This window comes from Notolepis coatsorum (genome assembly GCF_963971535.1).
Source record: "Notolepis coatsorum genome assembly, chromosome: 4".
Lineage (NCBI taxonomy): Eukaryota > Metazoa > Chordata > Actinopteri > Aulopiformes > Paralepididae > Notolepis > Notolepis coatsorum.
In genome coordinates this window covers 105,373,693-105,398,956 of record NC_140168.1, presented here as the reverse complement: position 1 = coordinate 105,398,956, position 25,264 = coordinate 105,373,693, and the positions used below count along the sequence as shown (strand labels likewise).

General features: G+C 46.1%; 1 protein-coding gene across 1 annotated transcript in view; it reads left to right on the top strand.

The window, feature by feature from the left end:
- The window catches only part of tpd52 (tumor protein D52), a gene marked incomplete at both ends in the record, with an annotated part of 60,740 nt that overhangs the window by 10,100 nt on the left and 25,376 nt on the right, over nt 1-25,264 (top strand). The window contains one exon of the mRNA XM_084312059.1: nt 18,360-18,499. Within this exon, the coding sequence (XP_084168185.1) occupies nt 18,360-18,499 (140 nt within the window). The remainder of the gene's footprint in view (nt 1-18,359; nt 18,500-25,264) is intronic.

The window sequence follows — 25,264 nt, the reverse complement described above, 5'->3', positions numbered from 1 at the left end:
CGTATTTCTTTATGATGAGCTCTGTGACCTTGTGTCGGCTGTTGAGGACTATAGGGAACTTGACGTCATCCGTTAAGTCCGGGGCCCTTCTCAGACGACCACCCACTCTGATGAGATCATGGGCGTCGCGCTCAGGGGCCAAGTGGAGCAGTCTGCTGTCTGACGGGACTGGCTTTGATCCCTGCAGACAGTCTAGCTCGTCGGGGAACGAGTCTCTTTGGGCTCGCTGTAGCAGAAGGAGTTCTGCTTCTTCGTAATTAGCTGCATTAATGTCAGTAGTGGAGGGAACCTCAGGGTGGTGCCACAGGAATGTCTTTAACTGCGCACTCTCAAGGGTGGGGCAGTCGTCTATGTTGGGGTCTGTGGGGACTGGTGTGTGCGTCAACCCACAGAACATAGATTTCTTCATCTCTGCCTCCTCTTGACTAGCCTCCCGTGGGGTGGGGTTAGGCCACTCTTCTTCCGGGAGCTTGAGGAACTCGGGACCGTCACTGTAGATATTGTGACGTGTGAGGTCATCCAGGGACATTCCCCGTGTGATGACATCTGCTGGGCTCTGTTCCGTGTCCACGTACCTCCAGCACGCTGATTCTGTTAGCTCTTGGATCTCTGTGATTCTGACTCCCACGAAGACCTTGTATCTACACGAATCGGACTGGATCCATGTGAGCACGGTCATGGAGTCTGACCACAGGATTGTTCTTTGCACCGGGATGGTGAGTTCACGTTGGACCAACGTGGCGAGTTGCGCTCCCACCAGGGCTGTGCAGAGCTCTAGACGCGGGATCGATTGTTGCTTGCGGGGGGCTATCCTTGAACGAGCCAGGACGAAGGCGGTATGTACTTCTCCTCCCTCCTCTCGGGCCCGCAAGTAGGCCACCGAACCGTAGGCTACTTCGGAGGCGTCGCTGAAGACGTGCAGGTCCATCTGGCACGTCTCCAGCCGCACTGTGGGTGGGAAGTAGCTGCGGCGTATGTTGACACCTGGGAGCGAGTTGAGTTCTGTTTCCCACTCTCTCCATGTGGAAGCAAGGTGGTCGGGTATGGGGTTGTCCCAGCCCTGGTCCCTGTCCCACAGCTCTCGCACAATCATTTTTGCCCTGGTGGTGTAAGGTAGAATACATTCCAACGGGTCATATTGTCTGGCGAGTGTTCTGTATACACTCCGTCTGGTGGTCGGTAGTGAAATCGACCTTCCCTGCTCCTTGGTCAGGGGTGTATGTCTATAATGGAGCGAGTCTGTTTTGAAGCGCCAGACTAGTCCTAATGTCATTTCTTGGGCTTTACCTGGGATGGTCGCCATCCAGGTCTCGCTGCTTGCTGCCTTGTTCTCTGGGGAGAGGCTGCGCAGTACTTGAGGGTCGCTGCTGGCCCACTGCCGGAGATCAAAGCCGCCTTTGATCAGGGAGGCGCGGAGCTTGAGTAGGAGGGCCTCGGCCTCTTCTGGCGTCGAGACGCTTTGCAGACAGTTGTCCACGTAGAAACTCTTCTCTACACTTTGTCGGACCTCCTCGTCGGCTGCTGGGTCCTCTGCGACATGTTTTTGCAGTGCGAACGTAGCACAGCATGGGCTGCATGTGGTTCCGAAAGGGAGGACCTCCCATTGATGGATGGATGGTTGCTCATCCCCGATCCTCTCTCTCCATAAGAACCGCAGCAGGGGCTTGTCCTCTTCCACTAGTCGCACCTGCAGGAACATCCCTTTGATGTCGCCGCTGATGGCCACCTTGTTTTGGCGGAAACGTAGCAACACGCCTAGTAGAGAGGGGCCGAGTGTTGGACCGGGCAAGAGTTCTTTATTCAGATTTTGTAATCCGATCTGGTAGCTGCAGTTAAACACAATACGATCCTTGCCGTTGTGGTGGACCTTGTGGTGGGGCACGTACCATGATTCGGTCGTCTGATCGGCCTCTTGAATGTCAATTTTCTTTGTGTCCCGCTGTGATTAGCTTGTCAATCTCAGCGCGGTACACAGTGGCTTGAGCGGGGTCTCTGGCTAGACGCCGCTCGGTGTTCAGTAGATATCGCTCCGTCGCTTCTTTTGAGGCGTGGAAGGTGGGCATACCCTCTCGCCTCAAGAGTGGAGTTGCGTATCTCATCACTCAATTGACCTCGACTCTCTTTGTCCTCTGCTCGAGGAGGGCTATGGCATAAGTGTCTTCCTTTGAACGAATGTGTTTCTTTTCGTTCTTAAAGGGCATTGTCTCTAGTGTCCATAGCCTCTCGACGTGCTGTAAGAGGGTGGTGTCTTCTTCTGTCATTCTGGAGTGGAGGCAGCGAGTGGCTGCTGGTCGGTTGGGAGACCTGGAGAGGGGGCCTTGTAGTGTCCATCCTAGGCGGGTCTCGACTGCTGCTGGACAGCCTCTGGGCCCGATGTGGACCCGGTCCGTTGGGACGATGAGGTGTGCGTGGTCGGATCCTATGAGCAGGGTCGGGGTGGCGCCGTCGATGAGCGGTATAGGTAGTTGACGTAGGTGCACGTATTTTTCGATCAGCTTGGGGATGGGGTAGGTGTACCGTGACAGGCCTATGTCTTGGCTGGTGAAAGCGTTAGTAATCCTATACTGCCTCTCTGGCTGCCCGCTTGCTGCGATAGTGAAGGAGACGTTTTCACCCTTTATTGTCTTCAGGTCTCTTCTTATAGTACGAATTGTCATCGTTTCTTCGCTCCCCCGCAGACCCAGCTGGGCTGCAGCGGATGCGAGGAGGAGAGTCTTTTCTGACCCATCGTCAAGGACGGCGTAAGTGTCCAGGACCTTGTCCTCGTAGCTTAATATCACTCGGACCACTTTCAAGAGCACTCGGGAGCTCTCGCTGCTGGCGGGGTCGATATACATGACATTTACTCTGGTGCTGCTTGGGGGTGCGAGTTTCTTCCTGTTGCTGTCATGCAAGACGTCCAAGTGGGCGCCGTCACACCTGCTGCACCTCTTCTTCAAGCGGCACTCGGCTGCCATATGGCTGCGCGCACAGCGGTAACAGCGGCGGTTGGCTTTGATCCACTGACTCACCTCGTCGGCGGTCATCTTCTTGAAAGTGTCACATTGTGACAGCCAATGTTCTTTCTCGCAGTACTGGCATAAAATCTTCCACTTCTCTTTCGTCCAGGGGGTGTTGTGGTTCTTGTTCCGCGGTACTGATTCGGCTTGGTGCATGACGGTCACCAGCCGGCGGTTATCGTTGGATCTCCGAGGTCCATCTCTGGGGCTTGGTCCACTCCGCACGAACGTATCCAGTCGTAGGCTGCTGACTTCTCTCGCGAGGAAGTCGGCCAGGTCTAGGAGGGATGGCTCGGGACCGTCGGGATCACGTGGTCTCTCTGCCGCCTAAAGCGCTCTTGGCGGGCTGGAGGGAGCTTCTCTAATATCCTTTCTACATTAGAGTTAGCATACAGTTCGTGTCTACCTTTTTCCTTTTGGGACCCCAGCATCCCTACCAGGGATTGTACCTTGATAGAGAGGTCATCCAATGATCGATTGTCTGTGGCTGGGGGGAGACGGTCAATATTCCTTATTTCTTGTATCACGTAGTCCCATATGCGTCCATAACGCTGGTCGAGGGCTACTAGAGCCGCGGTGTATGGGGTACTTGAGTTGGAATATGCCAGCGCTATATTATGCGCTCTGGGCACCTTGAGATGCTTGAGGAGGATAGCATATTTGTACGACTCATCAGGGACGTCGGACATCATAGTCTCTAAGCACATCCGTAATTCCGTGTACTGTGCTCTGTCCTCGTGCGTAAAATCCGGGAACGTCGGTGTGCCAAGGTGCGATGCCATGGATGGCTGGCACATCGGTGAGCGTTGGGGGAGAGGCCTCCTGGGCGAGTCTCCCCGTACGTGTTGTCGTGGGCTGGTACTTGGTGGGTACCAAGGCCCGGGTACCCAGGTGCTGTTCCTCTGGGCTGGCTGTGCGTCAAACTCACCCTTGAGTTGAGTCGGGGGTCTGTAACGCAATGCCTCGGGGGTGAAGTCTGGGCTGTGCTGGACCTCCTGGTCCTGTGGAGTACGTTGCTGCTGGTGGGCTCGACCTTCCTCCTCTTCCTCTTCCTCTGCTAGGTCTTCTAGGTCTTGAAGTCGTCTATTCAGTCTCTCGGCGGCATAGGCCGGTTCTTCCCGGTTGCTGGGTCTCGTATGGACCGGTCGGGGAGGGGGTTCGGAGACGTGGATAGGCTCTTTCTGTTGGCCGGGCTCCGGGTCACTTGGTCGGGTAGGGGAAGGTGCCCTAGACCCTTGTCGTGACGATGCCCTGGAGCTCCGTGCGGAGAGAGGGGGTGTCGCCCTGGCAATCAATTGCTCCATTATCTGCGCCTGTAGCCGGTCGCGCTCTGCTTCGCGCTTGATGTGAGCGATGTCGCGCTCTGCTTCGCGCTGGGCTTGGGCTGCGTCGCGCTGTGCATTGGCGGCGTCGCGCTGTGCATCGGCGGCGGCGCGCTGGGCATCGGCGCGGTCTCTTTCAATATTCTCTTCCGTCTGGAGGCGTCTGGTCTCCAGGCGTATGCGGTCGTCTTCACTCCTTTGCTGCGCCTGGAAGCGCTCTCGCTGGGTTGCAGAGTGTTCACGTTCACTAAGGGCTTGCGCTTGGAGTTGCGCGTGAAGGCGCTCTCGTTGGTCTGCAGATTGTTCGCGCTCACTCAGTTGTTGAGCCTGCAGGCGTTCTCTTTCCATGGTAGAGTGTTCGCGCTCACTTAGTTGTTGCGCCCGGAGGCGCTCTTGTTCCATGGAAGAATGTTCGCGCTCGCTAAGCGTCTGTGCTTGGAGTCGATCGCGTTCAGTGGAGGCTGCCAGGGTGGCGATGAATGCCTGCGCCAGCATCTTGTCCGCTTCGCTGGGGGAAGACACTGATGGAGGTGATCGGCTTCTGACCGTGCTCGTTGGAGATCTGTTCTCTTGGCGCGCCCCGAGGTCTTATCTCATGGACGCGCTTCTCTTCTGGTAGTGGGTCGGGTTCCGTCCCTGGAGCGCTTTCTTTATCCTGGAGCTCTCCGGGGACCGTCCCGTTGACGTTGACGGGGGGTATAGTCATGTCATGTCCCTCCTGGTCCCCCCCGTGAGCTTGGTCAGTTACGTTAGAACCCACTAGGGTCTCTACTGGCAAGGTCGCCTGGTCGGTAGGATTTGACATGCTTTTACTATCCGCTTTTCCCGCATTTAACGTCTGTATAAAGCTAGGTATTAGACTGGCAGCGTAGTCCTCTAGGTTAGGAGGTGGCTGACGTCTGCGCTGCGGGCGTTCTAGCTTAGGAGAGCCGTTTGTGGAGTGTTCACCGCTGGCCATGGTTAATATTAATATTATATTTAGATATTACACTGATATTCCTCCGGCTCGAAGGACCAATTGTAACTGAGGGGTACAATTCCCTGACTGTATTGAGAGTATGGTATCATTAAACCACTACTTAGTTATGTACTTTAATTACTGGCCATACAGTACACGGTATATCTGGTGAACACCCACACAAGAATACGGCTTGACAAAGAAAGTTCTATTTAGAGGTATTTATTATTAGAGCAGCAACGATAGGTTACAGATTGAGAATTATGATTGCGCTTATAAGGCGAAGAACACTTAAGTAGGTCAAGAGCGTAAGTCCATGAGCATAGTAAGATGGGTATAACTGACGCCACCTGTAGCATAAGAATTACATAAGGCACACTTGTAGTCAGCTGGAGACACTAAGGGGTTCCCTCCGGTTGTAAGCCAGCAGGGTAGAGGAATGTTCGGGAGCAAAGTCTGGATCAACGCGGATAACGAGGCTCCAGATACAGGAGCCAGTGCAGTAATCCCTTGGTCCGTAGACAAAGCAACAGCTATACTCCAGTATGCACGACAGCATGGATGAAAGCTAGCCAGCCTCTGTGGTCCTAGAGGCGGGCTCGATGGTGCTCCTCACAGGGTAGATCCCACACAGCAGTGGGGTAGACGGTTCTCTGCTCCAGCAGCCACAGTACCAAAGCAATATAATCCAGCCGGAAAAGGCTCTGCATTCGCCGGTGTAGGTTCTCCGGTGTACATATCCAACGGTTCTCGTCTAGGACTCCTCGGATGGCGGCACGAGTTTAGGCCGCCCAGCCTGGATAAGTGCACTAGCTAGAGTACGACGAACCGGTGGTAATGCTGGTCACTGTAGAACGGTAGCCGCACGATACACTATAAATAATAGACTATTACTTCACAATAGAATAAGTCGAACTCGACGATACAGCGTTAAACTCTGACACTTTAGCTATCTATTCGCACGCGGTTCTCAAGGCTCTATTTAGGGGCAAAGGGGCCCACTTCACGGCACGTTGTATCGTGGTGAAGGCTTCAACGTTTTTGGTCTAAGTGCTGCTGTATCCACCTGCGACGTATTTATACGTAAGGTGAATAATCTAGTGCCAACCTCAGTTCTGTCTCGTATTACTGCGCAAACCTGGACATGTTGAGACATGTCTTGGCGGTGGCTTTGAACTTGCCATTGGGGGTATGGCCGTTGGCGCCTAGGGGTCGCTGTCCAATAGGAGAACGAATATTATGGTCTGGCCTGTACCTAGGTAAAGGGATATTCCGTGTATATATACAAAGAATATACAAGGGATATCAGACGATATACAAATATTATACAATATATCTCAAGTAATAAATATATATATTCGGTTTAATCTGACCCTTTGTAACAGTATGACTTCACAAAGAGTAATACGTCTAATTGGCTTGTTAAGGCTTATCTGAAGACTTTTGAGAAGATGGCAAGGAGCACCTAACATTTCAGACTGACAAGAGTATATATCTGACCTTTAACCTCTTCCACCATCCAGGATGTTAGCAGTATATATCTGACCTTTAACCTCTTCCACCATCCAGGATGTTAGCAGTATATATCTGACCTTTAACCTCTTCCACCATCCAGGATGTTAGCAGTATATATCTGACCTTTAACCTCTTCCACCATCCAGCATGTTAGCAGTATATATCTGACCTTTAACCTCTTCCACCATCCAGGATGTTAGCAGTATATATCTGACCTTTAACCTCTTCCACCATCCAGGATGTTAGCGTGTAGCATAAAGTGTGGAACAATATTATAGACAAGTAGTTTGGTGGAGAAGAAAAAGTGATTGATATTAATAAGTCATCGATCAGAGAGATCCCCAGTAACATCCCTCTGTGTTTGATGAAGGCATCAATCTGTTACATGTGGCTTCTTCATAGGGCTGGGCGATATGGCCTAAATATGATATCACGATATTTTCTGACCTTTCGGCGATACACGATACACATCACGATGTTTTTCTTTTTTTCCCCAAACAATTCATTATGAGGCTTACCAAGACAGTATTTGAGTTTGCAAGCTAACATTAAAGACAAAATAAAATACCCATGCATTTAGCATTTTTATATTATATATTAGATTTAGATTATTGGATTATTAGATTATATATTGCATATATTTAGCAATGAGATATTATATGATTTAGATATGAAATATGATTAATTGAAAATGGGGGACCCTGATGTAAACAAGACGAAAGTCTTTCTCTGGTCTGCATCCCCTTAACAATTGTATGTATTGAGCTGTACTGTACCCATTCTGCAATATGTTAATAAAGTTTTAAATCAATCAATCAATCAATCAATAAATAGCATTTTAGCATTTTTATGAAACTACTGTATATTTGTATGTCTCTAAATGTTTTGATGAATTGAAAATGGAGGACCCTTATGTAAAAAAGCCTAAAGTATTTTTCGTGTTCTTCATCCTCCAGTCCACTGTTGTTGTATTGAGCTGTACTGTATTGTACCCATTCTGCAATCGTTAATAACGTTTTCATTCATTCAATCATTCAGCCGGCAACAGAATAATTTTGATTGACAGTCGAGTCTGCCAATTACGTCACACCGCTTGCACCCGCCCTGCTGTTCTTAGCACCAATCGGCAAGCGCTATTCTTTTTTTACATTCCTGAATGTCCTCCATTGATTTTAACGAGAGCTCAGCTCAACGACAACAACAACAGCTCACAGCGGCCGACGAGTGATTACTAGCGCACCGCAGCATGACAACGAGGCATAATGATTTTACTGCAACAAATGTTATAATAAAAGCCTTTCCATACATCTGTCTGATTGAAAACTTTATTAACAGATGTATGGATGGGCATGCACAACTCAGCACGGGCTGAGATATGAACAGTAACGCTTGCTATCTATGTCGTCATCGGACGTTGCTATGTTTGGGTAAATACACTGATGTTATTGAACGTGTAACTATATAACGTTAATGCCACAAAACGAATGCCTTTGTTAATCATAAGTACTAACTTTGATGCAGTAGTGTGTGTGTGGGGGCGGCGTTGTTCAAAAGTTTGAACGGGGTGGACCAGATTGACGCGACACAATCCTCTTGGGCAAAACATCACGATATCCACGATACGTTAAAAAAGTGTATCGTTAATGAACTGTACCCGATATTTATATAATATCGTCATATCGCGCAGCCCTACTTCTTCATCAAAGGTTATCATTGTAGTAATGATCTGATACAACTGTTTTAGGTGGGCATGGGCCTAATGTGCCATATATCCCGACCTCAGGAATGTTTTCACGGGGTGGGGATGTGCCACGGTGCTGGAAGGAAGGAGGAGGTCAGGACATGGAGCGTGTGTGTCGGGTCAAGAAGATATGACATTTATCTTAGGACAGATGTACTGTATCAGTGTAGGCAGTGGGGGAATGTATTTCTACTCAAGTACTGTACCTTTCAAGTTACTTGTACTTTATGTGAGTATTTTAATTTTAGGGGACTTTATACTTTTACTCCATTTACATTTCAAGGGAAATATTGTACTTTTTACTCCACTACATTTATCTGAACCCATCAGTTACTAGTTACTTTGAAGAAAAGGATTTTGCATAGAAAACACAATATATACAAAATAAAAAAAATGTATGAAGATTATATACTTTCACATTTGAAGGCTGTCAACTTCAAGATGATGTAATCAGAGCAGCATAACTGGACCACAGACCACTTTAACACGACCTTTAATCAGAGCAGCATAACTGGACCACTTTAACAACCTTTAATCAGAGCAGCATAACTGGACCACATACCACTTTAACATAACCTTTAATCAGAGCAGCATAACTGGACCACATACCACTTTAACATAACCTTTAATCAGAGCAGCATAACTGGACCACATACCACTTTAACATAACCTTTAATCAGAGCGGCACAACTGGACCACATACCACTTTAACATAACCTTTAATCAGAGCAGCATAACTGGACCACATACCACTTTAACATAACCTTTAATCAGAGCAGCATAACTGGACCACACACCACTTTAACATAACCTTTAATCAGAGCAGCATAACTGGACCACATACCACTTTAACATAACCTTTAATCAGAGCAGCATAACTGGACCACATACCACTTTAACATCACTTTTAATCAGAGCAGCATAACTGGACCACACACCACTTTAACACAACCTTTAATCAGAGCAGCATAACTGGACCACATACCACTTTAACATAACCTTTAATCAGAGCAGCATAACTGGACCACATACCACTTTAACACAACCTTTAATCAGAGCAGCATAACTGGACCACATACCACTTTAACATAACCTTTAATCAGAGCAGCATAACTGGACCACATACCACTTTAACACAACCTTTAATCAGAGCAGCATAACTGGACCACATACCACTTTAACATAACCTTTAATCAGAGCGGCACAACTGGACCACATACCACTTTAACATAACCTTTAATCAGAGCAGCATAACTGGACCACATACCACTTTAACATAACCTTTAATCAGAGCAGCATAACTGGACCACACACCACTTTAACATAACCTTTAATCAGAGCAGCATAACTGGACCACAGACCACTTTAACACGACCTTTAATCAGAGCAGCATAACTGGACCACTTTAACACAACCTTTAATCAGAACAGCATAACTGGACCACATACCACTTTAACATAACCTTTAATCAGAGCAGCATAACTGGACCACATACCACTTTAACATAACCTTTAATCAGAGCAGCATAACTGGACCACATACCACTTTAACATAACCTTTAATCAGAGCAGCATAACTGGACCACATACCACTTTAACATAACCTTTAATCAGAGCAGCATAACTGGACCACATACCACTTTAACATAACCTTTAATCAGAGCAGCATAACTGGACCACATACCACTTTAACATAACCTTTAATCAGAGCGGCACAACTGGACCACATACCACTTTAACATAACCTTTAATCAGAGCAGCATAACTGGACCACATACCACTTTAACATAACCTTTAATCAGAGCAGCATAACTGGACCACACACCACTTTAACATAACCTTTAATCAGAGCAGCATAACTGGACCACATACCACTTTAACATAACCTTTAATCAGAGCAGCATAACTGGACCACATACCACTTTAACATCACTTTTAATCAGAGCAGCATAACTGGACCACACACCACTTTAACACAACCTTTAATCAGAGCAGCATAACTGGACCACATACCACTTTAACATAACCTTTAATCAGAGCAGCATAACTGGACCACATACCACTTTAACACAACCTTTAATCAGAGCAGCATAACTGGACCACATACCACTTTAACATAACCTTTAATCAGAGCAGCATAACTGGACCACATACCACTTTAACACAACCTTTAATCAGAGCAGCATAACTTGACCACATACCACTTTAACATAACCTTTAATCAGAGCGGCACAACTGGACCACATACCACTTTAACATAACCTTTAATCAGAGCAGCATAACTGGACCACATACCACTTTAACATAACCTTTAATCAGAGCAGCATAACTGGACCACACACCACTTTAACATAACCTTTAATCAGAGCAGCATAACTGGACCACATACCACTTTAACATAACCTTTAATCAGAGCAGCATAACTGGACCACATACCACTTTAACACAACCTTTAATCAGAGCAGCATCACTGGACCACATACCACTTTAACATAACCTTTAATCAGAGCAGCATAACTGGACCACATACCACTTTAACATAACCTTTAATCAGAGCAGCATAACTGGACCACATACCACTTTAACATAACCTTTAATCAGAGCAGCATAACTGGACCACATACCACTTTAACATAACCTTTAATCAGAGCAGCATAACTGGACCACATACCACTTTAACATAACATTTAATCAGAGCAGCATAACTGGACCACATACCACTTTAACATAACCTTTAATCAGAGCAGCATAACTGGACCACATACCACTTTAACATAACCTTTAATCAGAGCAGCATAACTGGACCACATACCACTTTAACATAACCTTTAATCAGAGCAGCATAACTGGACCACATACCACTTTAACATAACCTTTAATCAGAGCAGCATAACTGGACCACATACCACTTTAACATCACTTTTAATCAGAGCAGCATAACTGGACCACACACCACTTTAACACAACCTTTAATCAGAGCAGCATAACTGGACCACATACCACTTTAACATAACCTTTAATCAGAGCAGCATAACTGGACCACATACCACTTTAACATAACCTTTAATCAGAGCAGCATAACTGGACCACATACCACTTTAACATAACCTTTAATCAGAGCAGCATAACTGGACCACATACCACTTTAACATAACCTTTAATCAGAGCAGCATAACTGGACCACTTACCACTTTAACACAACCTTTAATCAGAGCAGCATAACTGGACCACATACCACTTTAACATAACCTTTAATCAGAGCAGCATAACTGGACCACATACCACTTTAACATAACCTTTAATCAGAGCAGCAGAACTGGACCACACACCACTTTAACATCACCCTTAGAGGTCAATGGATACACAAACGTCATGTAGAATGTGTACTTTTACTTTAGATACTTAAGTACATTCAATAGAAAATACTTCTTTACTGTTACTTAAGTAGAATTTTAATGGAGGACTTTTACTTTTACCAGAGTACTCATTTATCCGAGTGTTTCTGGTACCTGTTACCTATCCCCTTCGTGCCCTAGTGGCACATAAGGCCTTCACAGAGCGTTTCCACTTCTCCCGGTCAGCTGCCGTTGTTCTTGCTTCAGGCCATGAGCTCCACCCTGCCTCTTTTCTTTCTTTCTCTACTGTGCGTCTCCAGGTTGTCTTTGGTCTTCCTTTTCTTCTTTTCCCTTCTGGTGCTGGTTGTCATCTCTCTTGCTACTATGGCAACGTTGCGGGTTCCTGTACAGTGTTCGTACGTTCCAATTCCCAATTTTCATGGTGTCCTTCGGATGCACTAGTGGGCCTATTCGGCCCTTGGGTGTCATGGGGGTCTCTCCTGTTGCAAGAAGGACTGGGCGTCTCGAAGATTGTGTGAATTTGCTCCGTTTTTCCGGTTTCTGTTTTCCGGGAGCTGGTTATCGGCCCTCAGCCCAACCCCCAACCTGGAGGCCCAGTTGGATCGCTCTTCGTCTGGTCTCTCTCCTTCGACCTGTTCGGCTCGGGTGACCCTGCTCGGAGTACAAGACTCCTGCCGACATAGCTCCAGGGGTCATTGAGACGCACAGACTGCCCCGCCGCGTTACGGTGGCGATCCGTTGGAGCAGTTTTTCTACTTTCACTTAAGTAAAGGAACGGTGTACTTCCTCCACCACTGAGTGTAGCGTTTCTGATAAAAGGAGGGCTTCTAAAAATCAGTCTCTGCCAGATGTGTATCTCTTTTGATGGAGAGAAACGTTCAGAGAAGATAGACCTGGGCCCCGTTCCCCGTACCTGGCTAACTGAGTTAGCCGGATAATTCTCAGCATAGCTTGACTTAAGCCAGACCTTTCTGTTCCCCGAAGTCGGATTTTCTAAATCACCATGGTAACAGATCAGAAAGTTTGAACCTGGTCCGGAGCAGGGTTAAGTTCAGTTAGCTGGATGAACCATGGCCACGCCCTCGCAAAGAAGTGCCAGCTCGCTTCCTGAAATATTTCTCACAGTCTAGATCCCATTATACCATTCTGAATTATGTTTTTGTGCTTCGTTTTCCTAGAGGGGGCTTTTGAAATGTATAATAATAGAACTAAATGCTGATAATAAATCATATTCAGCCTATAGATTTACTTTGTCCTAAATAAAATAATGCACATCATATAGGTAGCCTAGTTTTAAGTTAAAATATTATAAATCTACATGCATTGAGGATGTCATTCTTTATATAGCTCTCAACGTGCACCAAATTGAAGTATTTACATTGCAAAAAGAAAAAAAAACTAAGGGGGATTCGAACGCGGGTCGTCCGCGTGAGAGGCATAAGGACCATCCATCACACCACGGTGCCAGACAAATAAAACATCCACCATACATCCATCAATGGATAAGAGAGCCGTATCCTTATTCTGAAAGGGTTGAACTAATTATTTTCGCTAGCAAGATCTCATTTGATTATCCATTCCATAAACCTACTGCCAGCAGGCACATTTAAAGAAATATAATCTGATTGATTGGGGTAATGAGGGACTTAAAATTTGCCTATAGATTATGCATTTAACTTGTCGGCGAGGCTATTGAGCCGTACTGCATTGTACCCATTCTGCAATCTGTTAATAAAGTTTAAATCAATCAATCAATCAATGCCGTTAGAAAATCAGGATTTCTGCGATCGACACCTGCATCGAGTTTCAGCTGAGGCGGGCGCGCGCAATTATCCTGAGTCTCAAGTATGGTTCGAATGAACGAGACTGAATCAGCGTTCGAGGAACAGGAAAATCCCGGATTCAAACATCGGGTTAATTGAATCTGGATAATGGGACTCTTGATCGACTTAGTTGAACCAGGTACGGGGAATAGGGCCCTGACGACACGTCGCTATCCGCATCACCGTTGTGTTTACAAACACAGTTAATTTAGCTAGGTTCTAATTAATAATATGATTAATTGACTGAATTAATGCAGTTCTCTAGAGCAGGGGTTCCCAAACTTTTCAGGCCGGGGCCCAGAAAATAAGGCGTCAGAGAGCCGCGGCCCAATGCACATCGTCTGTTTTTTTTTTTTTTTTTTTTGCCAGGCGACCGATTTTTTAAGCCAAATATCACTTCAATCCTATTAAGTTAGTTCAAGTTAGTTATTCATTTATATGTGCTATTTATGAGAGGGCTAACTTGTTGCAAAATAATAATGATAATAATAATAGCCTCATTAAAATACTATTGTTGCTTCGGTTGTTTTCAGCGTTTTATGTGCATAATCTGTTATTTAGTTTGAAATGTTCGTTGAAATAAGTAGATTTTTCGTTTTTGTTTATTTATTAAGTTAATATAAAACCATATAGTCACATTTTAGAATACAATAGAATAGAATTTTAGAATACAACTAGAAACACTGTCCTGGCCTGCTTCTAAGTTCAGTGGCCTGACAAAAATTTCTTTTTTTTTTTAAATCATCTCGCGGCCCACCCGTGGCTGCTCGCGGCCCACCTTTGGGTCGCGACCCCGACTTTGGGAACCACTGCTCTAGAGCCAGAGATATTGTTCCACTGTCAATGGGTCTGACATTGAGTTAGTTACAGGATACAAATATCTTAGCATCTGGCTTGATGAGAGATTTACTTTTAATTATACACAGCCTGGGTGAATACTCAATTCTGATTGGCTAGAAGGGTGTTGATTATTTTTCTATATAGACCACTGCACTTCCGTGTTACATTGAGCTCATGGGAGAGAGAGCGGTGGAGGAAATTAATGAATGTGGATGAGAGCCTCGACATTACGTGGTTGTTGCTACGGCTCTAACCCTCTGAGAGACACATACATGTAGACATTAATATCTCTGAGAGACACACATACATGTAGACATTAATATCTCTGAGACACATACATGTAGACATTAATATCTCTCTGAGACACACATACATGTAGACATTAATATCTCTCTGAGACACACATACATGTAGACATTAATATCTCTGAGACACACATACATGTAGACATTAATATCTCTGAGACACATACATGTAGACATTAATATCTCTCTGAGACACACATACATGTAGACATTAATATCTCTGAGACACACATACATGTAGACATTAATATCTCTGAGACACATACATGTATACATTAATATATCTGAGACACATACATGTAGACATTAATATCTCTCTGACACACATACATGTAGACATTAATATCTCTCTGAGACACATACATGTAGACATTAATATCTCTCTGAGAGACACACATACATGTAGACATTAATATCTCTCTGAGACACACATACATGTAGACATTAATATCTCTGAGACACACATACATGTAGACATTAATATATCTCTGAGACACATACATGTAGACATTAATATCTCTGAGACACACATACATGTAGACATTAATATCTCTCTGACACACATACATGTAGACATTAATATCTCTCTGAGACACATACATGTAGACATTAATATCTCTGAGACACACATACATGTAGACATTAATATATCTCTGAGACACATACATGTAGACATTAATATCTCTGAGACACATACATGTAGACATTAATATCTCTCTGACACACATACATGTAGACATTAATATCTCTCTGAGACACATACATGTAGACATTAATATCTCTGAGACACACATACATGTAGACATTAATATCTCTCTGAGACACATACATGTAGACATTAATATCTCTCTGAGACACACATACATGTAGACATTAATATCTCTCTAAGACACACATACATGTAGACATTAATATCTCTCTGAGACACACATACATGTAGACATTAATATCTCCCTCTGAGACACACATACATGTAGACATTAATATCTCCCTCTGAGACACACATACATGTAGACATTAATATCTCCCTCTGAGACACACATACATGTAGACATTAATATCTCCCTCTGAGACACACATACATGTAGACATTAATATCTCCCTCTGAGACACACATACATGTAGACATTAATATCTCCCTCTGAGACACACATACATGTAGACATTAATATCTCCCTCTGAGACACACATACATGTAGACATTAATATCTCCCTCTGAGACACACATACATGTAGACATTAATATCTCCCTCTGAGACACACATACATGTAGACATTAATATCTCCCTCTGAGACACACATACATGTAGACATTAATATCTCCCTCTGAGACACACGCGGACTCTGGTGATGATATTAAATTGCATTGCGTAACCAAGAAATGACCAGCTCTCTTAAGATCATAAAACAGTTGACCGTGACAATCGGCTACTAGCTTCTTTAAGCTCATTAGCAGCAGCCATCTTTAATCATCACATCCTGGATCCAGCGAGCTCAGAGGCCTCCCTGGAGCAGATGTTTGGGGTTCTTCCGGGCCTTGCTCAAGGAACCTGGGCACGTGGTACCACTGCCACCCAGCTCACAGCTGTGATACACCCTGGTGTCTGTGCCGACCTGGCACTCTACCACTAGCCGTCCCATTATGTTTATTGAGTCACGACTCACGAGGGGTATAATACATCTTCCCGGACATTACATTTTTACATTTGACTGTATATTACTGTAATTGTGGCCTGTATATTGCAGAATTAAATTTTTTTTTTTTGGTCTAGCAAATTCATTATGACTAAATTTTTTAATTTTTTATCCACTTTTTCTCCCCATTTTTCTATTTATCTCCCATCCCAATTTCGTATTATCCAATTCTCCCCTCCCCTGTCTTGAACGTTGCTAGACTATGCCTCCCACTGGTCAGCTGTAGTGAGGATAGAAGCCTTGCATCACGTGTCCCCTCCGGTACAACGAGGAGGCAGCTGTCGCATCTTTTCACCGCAGCAGCTCAAACTCAGTGGCGAGGAGTGACGCGTGGGAGGCTCACCGCTGCCCCCGATACTTCCTGTTTCCGCCGTACCGCCGTCACCAAACCGACCTGTAGGAGTCGCTGGTCCACAACGTCAATCCCCACCCACCGGCTTTCCCACCCCTAACACTGCCAATTGTATAGTATGACGGCCGGCCAAGCCGGTAGCATCGCGAGAGCTGGGCTCGAACCCAGCATCTCCTGCGTTAGTTTTAGAATCTATATCTCTGACATATTTAGAATCTATATCTCTGACTATTTTAATTGAATTTTATTCCTATTATTTTGGACTTTTGACCAACTCAAATGTTCATGTGAGGCGATTTGTGGTGCTGAGTGTCCCTCTTAAAGTACTTCTATCCTATCTAATAACTTCTCTCTCCTCCTTCTCTCTCTCACTCTCACACTATCTCTCCTCCTTCTCTCTCCTCCTCTCTCTCCTCTCTCTCTCTCTCTCTCTCATCTCTCTCTCTCTCTCTCTCTCTCCTCTCCTCCTCTCTCTCTCTCCTCTCTCTCTCTTCTCCTCTCTCTCTCTCTCTCTCTCTCTCGCTCTCGCTCCGCTCGCTATCTCTCTCTCTCTCTCTGTCTCTCTCACTGTCTCTCTCTGTCTCTCTCTCTCCTCCTCTCTCTCCCCCTCTCGTCTCTCTCTCTCTCTCTCTCTCTCTCTCTCTCTCACTGTCTCTCTCTCTCTCTCTCCCCTCCCTTTCTCTCACTCTCCTCTTCTCTCCTCTCTCTCTCTCTCTCTCTCTCTCTCTCTCTCTCTCTCTCTCTCTCTCTCTCTCTCTCTCTCTCTCTCTCTCTCTCTCTCTCTCTCTCTCTCGCTCTCGCTCTCGCTCTCTCTCGCTCTCTCTCGCTCTCTCTCTGTCTCTCTCTCTGTCTCTCTCTCTCCCTCTCTCCTCCTCTCTCTCCTCTCTCTCCTCTCTCCTCCTCTCTCCCCCTCTCTCTTCTCCTCCTTCTCTCCCCCTCTTTCCTCTCCCTCTCTCTCTCCCCCTATCTCCTCCTTCTCTCTCCCTCTCTCCCCCCTCTCTCCCCCTCTCTCCCTCCCTCTCTCTCCCCCTCTCTCTCCCTCTCTCTCCCCTCTCTCCTCCCTCTCTCCCCCTCTCTCTCCTCCCTCTCGCCTCCCTCTCTCCCCCTCTCTCCCCCCTCTCTCCCCCTCTCTCTCCCTCTCTCTCTCCCTCTCTCTCCCCCTCTCTCCTCCCTCTCTCCCCCTCTCTCTCTCCTCCCTCTCTCTCCCCCTCTCTCCCCCTCTCTCTCCCTCTCTCTCCCCCCTCTCCTCCTTCTCTCTCCCCCTCTCTCTCTCCCCCTCTCTCTCCCCCTCTCTCCCCCTCTCCTCCCTCTCTCTCCCCCTCTCTCTCCTCCTCCTCTCTCCCTCTCTCTCTCTCTCTCTCTCTCTCTCTCTCTCTCTCTCTCTCTCTCTCTCTCTCTCTCTCTCTCTCTCTCTCTCTCTCTCTCTCTCTCTCTCTCTCTCCGTCTCCCCCCAGGTTCCCAGCAGAGACCGGACTCCATCCCTGAGGTGGGGGAGGAGGTGGGGGAGGAGGTGGGGTCGGGGGTCAGCCCCTCGGCCTCTGTGCCCATGCTGACGGAGGCGGAGCAGGAGGAGCTGCGAGGAGAGCTCGTCAAGGTCAGGAGGGCTGAGGGGGAGGGGCCAAGAGGTCACAGGTCAAGGGGTTAGTGCTCAGGTGACATAGCTGTAACCATTCCCAGGCATTAAAGCGTTCTGTCTTGAAATGGATTTCCGTCAATTGGATTATATTTATATAATATTTTGATTTATATTTATAAAAAATATATATATATATATATTATTTCTTTTATTTCTCAAAAATAAACTAGTTCAACACAGGTATGGCTCAAATGTATGCTCTAGTGTCTAGTCGATTTTGTGTTTTGAGCACAAAGTTCATCATAGATCTAGCCTCATAATTTTGCTCTCAAAGTGCACCAGATTGATGCATTTAACTTTCAAACTTAAAAAAAAAAAGAATTTAAAATCCTGGGGGGGGGGGGGGGGGGTGGCATGCCCATCGGACCCCCCTAGAGGGGCCGAGGTTCACCCACCACCACAGTCTCACTAAATCCTGTGGGAAACACTGGATTCACATTTTTTTACGGCTGTGGGTAGGGCGTTCCACATTGTTGTGGCATAATTGCGAAATTAGTTCATGGTTCAAAGTAATGTGAAAAGGGTGCTAGCTCGCCATCAATCAGAAGCTGCCACAAGACTTGCATTCACGCTCTCCAGCACACAGCCTCCCTGCCAGTGCCTGGCACAACAACCACAACAGTAGGGTCTATAGTCACAGTCAGGACAGTAGGCTCTACAAGTAGGTTCCCACGGCGGAAACGGCTTACGACGTGTTTCAAGTTCATGCGAATTCTGCCAATCCACGGCGTACGACGTTATTGAGATCATATTTAATTTTTTCGCCATGTTATTCATAATTCCCTCACGGAGCCTGGTCTGATGCAGTGGGAGCATGCACAACTCTGCAACGCTTCAATACTGCCCCCAGGTGGATGATCAGCGAGTTGCCAAACCGGAAATGGACGAGTCGATCTCGGTGCGTCTTGGAAATGCGTCCGGCACTCGCATATTGTCGCGGGACTCAAGACACACACCGTGTATATGGATCGCTGCCATAACTCAATAATCGACATGATTTGGGCTGTTATTATTATTATACAAACCGGAAATGGATCGACTCAATCGCCGTCAAATAAGTGGGATCTTTTTGCTCCAGTCTCACCGGCCAACGGTAAGAGGACACTGACGTCATTTTCAGCGCGTTTGTTTATTATTATCCATGCAAACTGCTCCGATCAATATATCACCCATACTACATAAAGCATTTACCGACGAGATCATGGAATTATAAACGACCCCCCCCCCCCCCCGTTCACCCGCGCATGATCAGTCATAACGTTTAGGATCATGTACAGTTGAAATTTTTAATATAGTGTGTATCGCCAACAAACGACATTTGATAATCTATATATGCGTTTATGCCTATATCTCACGTTCTAGGAATTACTGCAGAAAACGATAAAAACATTCTAGATGGTATTTTCGTATGAACTCTCTCTCTCTCGATGTTGAATGGGCCATAGTAATGTCAATTTAGCAATACAATTAAAAAAGTTATAGCCCTGCAAAGAAGGTAAACATCTCCATAGGCTTAGACTGGTGGCAGTGATCAAACATTGATGGATATAAGCGTGGCAAGGAATGTGTTAAAACGCTAACGCTATTAAAAAGAAAATACAATACTGCCATCTGGTGGCCGATCGACGAGTTGCCAAACCGGAAGTGGCCGGAAGTGCTTGGTCCGTCCCCTATTTTCGTCCGGCCACTCGGTGATCGTCCCGGGGCTCAATACAGACACCGTGGATATTGATCTTTGCCATAACTCAATAATCAACATGATTTGGACGTGTATTAGTAATATACAACCCGGAAATGGATTGCATCGATCAACATCCCATAATAGCGATCTTTTTGCTCCACTCTCATCACTCAACGCTACGAGGAGACTGGGGTGAGTTTCAGCCTGTTTGTTTACCATTTTCGATACAAACTGCTCTGATAAATATATCACCCATACTACATGAATCATTTAACGTCGGTCATTGAATTATAAACGATCCCCCCCCCCCCTCCGTTCACCCGCAGATGACCAGTCATGACGTTTAGGATCATGTACAGTTGACATTTTTTATCTGGCGTCGATCGGTATCAAACTGCATTTGATGATCTAATATATGCATTTATGGCTATATCTCACTGTTCTGAAGGGCCAGATTAACACTGAGAATCTACGTTTATTATTTTGTATAACTTGTATATTATTTATATATATAAGCTATATACCTTTAAGCTTCCGTTTGAATCATAGTATTATTCGCTCGCCTCATTGGACACCGCCCTTGACATTGGCGGCGCCAGCAGTCGCGCCCCCCAGACAAGTTCAAAGACGTGTCCGGGCAAGTTCAGACATGCCCTTAGCCGGCGCATTGATTCCGGACAAGTAATTTGGTTGCGCTCTAGAAATCACTCTGAGTATATATTGTAGAAGGCGCAGCAGCCGTAGTGTGAACCTAATCTAATGTGCAGCTGTGTGTGAACTTAACGTAACGAGTATCAGAACACGAGGTGAAGTGTGAAGTAACCTAACAGCAGAACGAGTGGACATGTGAGCAGTGGAAGCCTACCCGCGGTGTATCGTTACGGATAGCTAGTAGCTACTTAGATACGACCCTAATATTGTAGAACCATTGTTGGTGTATTATAGTGACTTGTGTAAGCGAAGTAACGTGGAGAAGAGCATAGTTAAGACCATTGGCGTTTGGATCTAACTACACCTGAAGACCTTCATTGGGCTAGCTTCTAGGACCAACGAAGCTAGCTAGCTATCATCACTGCCGTCGGGCTTTGGATTACGAGCTATTACCCTGCCATCGGCACTTGGATTACAAGGACTGGATCCGTACGAGAACCCCTTTTCTTCAGTGACCGCAGGAGTATCCGACTATTCTTCAATTCCTCTGGAGCTTACCACTCCGTGGGGGAAATCATCGTCTCCAGCTATCCCCCTCGCTTTGCCCTGTATCGCCTTCTCCCACTCCATGCAGAGCTCCGGTCGAGTATTCTTAACCTAGGAATTATTCATTCCCCCTGACTTTGATACTCTGACATTCTACTATCATTCACTATTAAAAGAGCAACGTACTAATTCAGTTGTATATTGATATTGCTATTAAAATACTGTAAACGTGATCTCTTTGTCCCCGTGCCGTCTATTGAGTGTCTGCCATATTTAACTAACTGTACTGTCTGGCAAGTAATAATATTTAGTAGTGGTTTAATCTAAACAATCTTTAATACAGTCCGGGTTTTGTAACCCCTCAGTTACACTCACGTTCTATGAAATACAGCAGAAAACAATAAAAACATATTTATACTCTAGATCGTATTTTAGTATGAATGTGTGAATGAAAAAGTAAAACGTTCCTACATCCTGAATGATAGATAATTGATGTTGAATGTTCAAGTTCAAGTTCAAGTTCTTTAATAGTTGTCATACAGAAGTACAGAATACTTTCATACAAAATGCTTCTTACTGTTACGCTCCAGAGACTGTGCTAGACAAGATAGTATCAAATAACATAATAACATAATATAGCATGAATTTAGAAGAAGAATGAGGTCACAGTTGTTCGGTATAGACATATGTACAATGTTCTGAGTTACCATATAATATACAATACACAATACTATGCAGTGTACTAATGTACAGTACTATCTAGTGCAAAGCAGAAATGGGATGAGGTACAATTTTAGGTACAATTTACAGTAAGGTGTACGAGTTGTAGTGCAATCCTTCATCCATAAATATAAAGTGTGGGGAGTGGGTGCTACAGTGTGTTTGTTTAAAGTGGGTGTGTGCTATAAAGTGTGTGTAGTGGGTGCTACAGTGTGTTTGTTTAAAGTGAGTGTGTGCGTGTGGATGTGTGTGCTATGTGTGTTTGGTGGTTGTTGTTGTGTAGTGTTCATTCATTGTTCGTTTAGCAGCCTGATGGCCTGGGGATAGAAGCTACTTCTGAGTCTTTCTGTGCTCGCCTTGAGACTCCTGTGTCGCTTGCCTGACGGCAGCAGTTCAAAGAGGCAGTTGTTCGGGTGGCTCGAGTCCTTAATAATTCTCTTAGCCTTCCCCTTGCAACGCTTGTTGTAAATGTTCTGGAGGGTGGGGAGCCCCCCTCCAATTGTGCGTTCGGCTGAACGTGTCACTCTTTGTAGTCTGCTTTGGTCTTTTGCAGTGCTATTCCCAAACCAGGAGGTGATGTTGCCGGTCAAGATGCTCTCTATTGTACATGAGTAGAAGTTCTTAAGGATCTTCTGGCTGACTTGGAACTTCCTTAGGCGCCTGAGGAAGTAGAGGCGTTGTCGTGCCTTCTTCACCACACTGTTAATGTGTATGGTCCATTTCAAGTCCTCGGATATGTGGGCTCCGAGGTACTTGAAGCTGTTGACTCTCTCAACCGGTACCCCGTCGATGCTGAGGGGGCTGTAGTCCTTGACCCCCGACCTCCTGAAGTCCACAATCATCTCCTTTGTTTTGCTGACGTTCAGGGAGAGGCTGTTTTCCTGGCACCATCCCGCCAGGACCTTGACCTCTTCCAGGTAGGCCCTCTCGTCGTTGGCAGAGATCAGGCCCACCACCACTGTGTCGTCAGCAAATTTGACGATTGTATTGCTACTCCGCTGAGCCACACAGTCGTGTGTGTACAGGGAGTAGAGGAGGGGACTCAGAACACAGCCCTGGGGGGCCCCTATGTTGAGGGTGATGGATGAGGAGGTGCAGTTGCCTGCTCTCACCACCTGGGGTCTGCCAGTCAGGAAGTCCAAGACCCACTGGCAGAGGTCATAGCCCAAGCCCAGGTCCCTGAGCTTGGCTATGAGTATGGAGGGGACTATGGTATTGAATGCCGAGCTGTAGTCGATGAATAGCATTCTCACATAGTTCCCCTGCCTCTTGTCCAGGTGTGATGCTGCTGTGTGCAGCACATGGGATATGGCGTCCTCCGTGGACCTGTTGGGGCGGTATGCAAATTGCAGGGGGTCCATGTTGATGGGGAGGGAGGAGCAGATGTAGCCCTTTACTAGCTTCTCAAAGCACTTCATGGCTATGGAGGTGAGAGCTACAGGGCGGTAGTCGTTGAGGCAAGCAGGCTTGGATTTTTTGGGTACAGGGATAATAGTGGACTTCTTCAGGCAGGTGGGGATGACAGCCTGTTCTAAGGACAGGTTAAATATGTCAGTGAATACTGGGGCCAGTTGGTCGGCACAGACTTTTAGGACGCGGCCGGGGATGCCGTCCGGACCTGCTGCCTTCCTGATATTCACGTTTTTAAAGGTCCGCCTCACCTCATGCTCTGTTACCCTGAACACTGCGCCTCCATCAGCAGCCGACCCCCCCCCCCCCATTGCCGAGGCTTGTGAGCTGGTGTTGTTATTACCAGCATCAAACCTCGCATAGAAGGTATTGAGGTCGTTTGCTAAGGAGATGTCATTGTTCAGTTTGAGTTAGGCGCCTTTGTAGTCTGTCATCGTTTTGAGCCCCTGCCACATAGCTCTAGAGTCAGCTTGTTCAAACTGGAGTTCAATTTTATCCCTGTAGCGCCGTTTGGCCTCTGACACTGTCCTCCTTACGTTGTGTTGCGCCACCTTGTGGTCATTCATGTTGCCTGCCACTAGGCCGTCATTGTATGCTTTGGTGCGCTCACTCAGAGCTTCACGGACGGATTTGTCTACCCAGGGTTTTTGATTTGGGTAAACTTTCATTTTGGTAGTGGGGATTGTTTCTTTCACCCTAGTACAGACATAGTCCAGCACTGTCTCCGTGTAGGCATTAATGTTATCTGTGTCGCGGAATACAATCCAGTCTGTGTTGTGGAACACTGACCGGATCGTATCCTCTGACGTCACATCCCATTTCTGCACCTCTCGCGAGACTACGGGAGTACTTTTAATTCTTTGTCTGTACTTCGGTGTAAGGAAAATGGATGCGTGATCTGACTTGCCAAAGCCACTATCAGAATGAGCCTTGTAGCCACCTTTAAATTGCGTGTAACAGTGATCTAGGATGTTACCGCCTCTGGTGTTGCAAGTCACATGCTGGTAGAAATCAGGCAATACCTTTCTCAGATTGGCGCTATTGAAATCTCCCAGTACTAAAATGGCGGCGTTAACGTTCGTCGCTTGTATATTATTTACCTCGTCGTGTAGTCTGGAGAGCGCGGCGTTGTTGTTGGCTTGCGGTGGAATATACACTCCGACCAGGACGATCGCCGTTAACTCCCTCGGGAGGAAGAAAGGACGACACTTGATGGTTATATATTCCAGTTCTGGGGAGCAGTAGTTGGATAATTCCTTCACATTCGTTGGATCACTCCAATTTTTGTTAAACATGAAGGCAATACCTCCACCACGTTGTTTACCGGACTCTGATTGTGTCCGATCCTTCCTATGGATAAAGAAATGATCCGCTGGTTGAATCGCGTGATCTGGAACCTCCGGTGTTAGCCAAGTTTCGGTGAAGCAAAGGACATTGCAGTCCCTAACGTCTCTTTGATATTGAATCCTTGCTCGGATGTCATCCAGTTTATTGTCTATTGATTGTACATTGGCTAGCAATATACTGGGAAGTGGTGTACGGTGTCGTCTGGATCTCAGCCTGTTTCGGATCCCAGCCCGTTTTCCATTAGTGGACCATAGTAATGTCAATTTAGCAATACAATTTAAAAAGTTATAGCCCTGCAAAGAACGTGAACATCTCCATAGACAAATAGCACTGGCAGAGAGGGTACAGCGATGGATATAAGCTCCGGC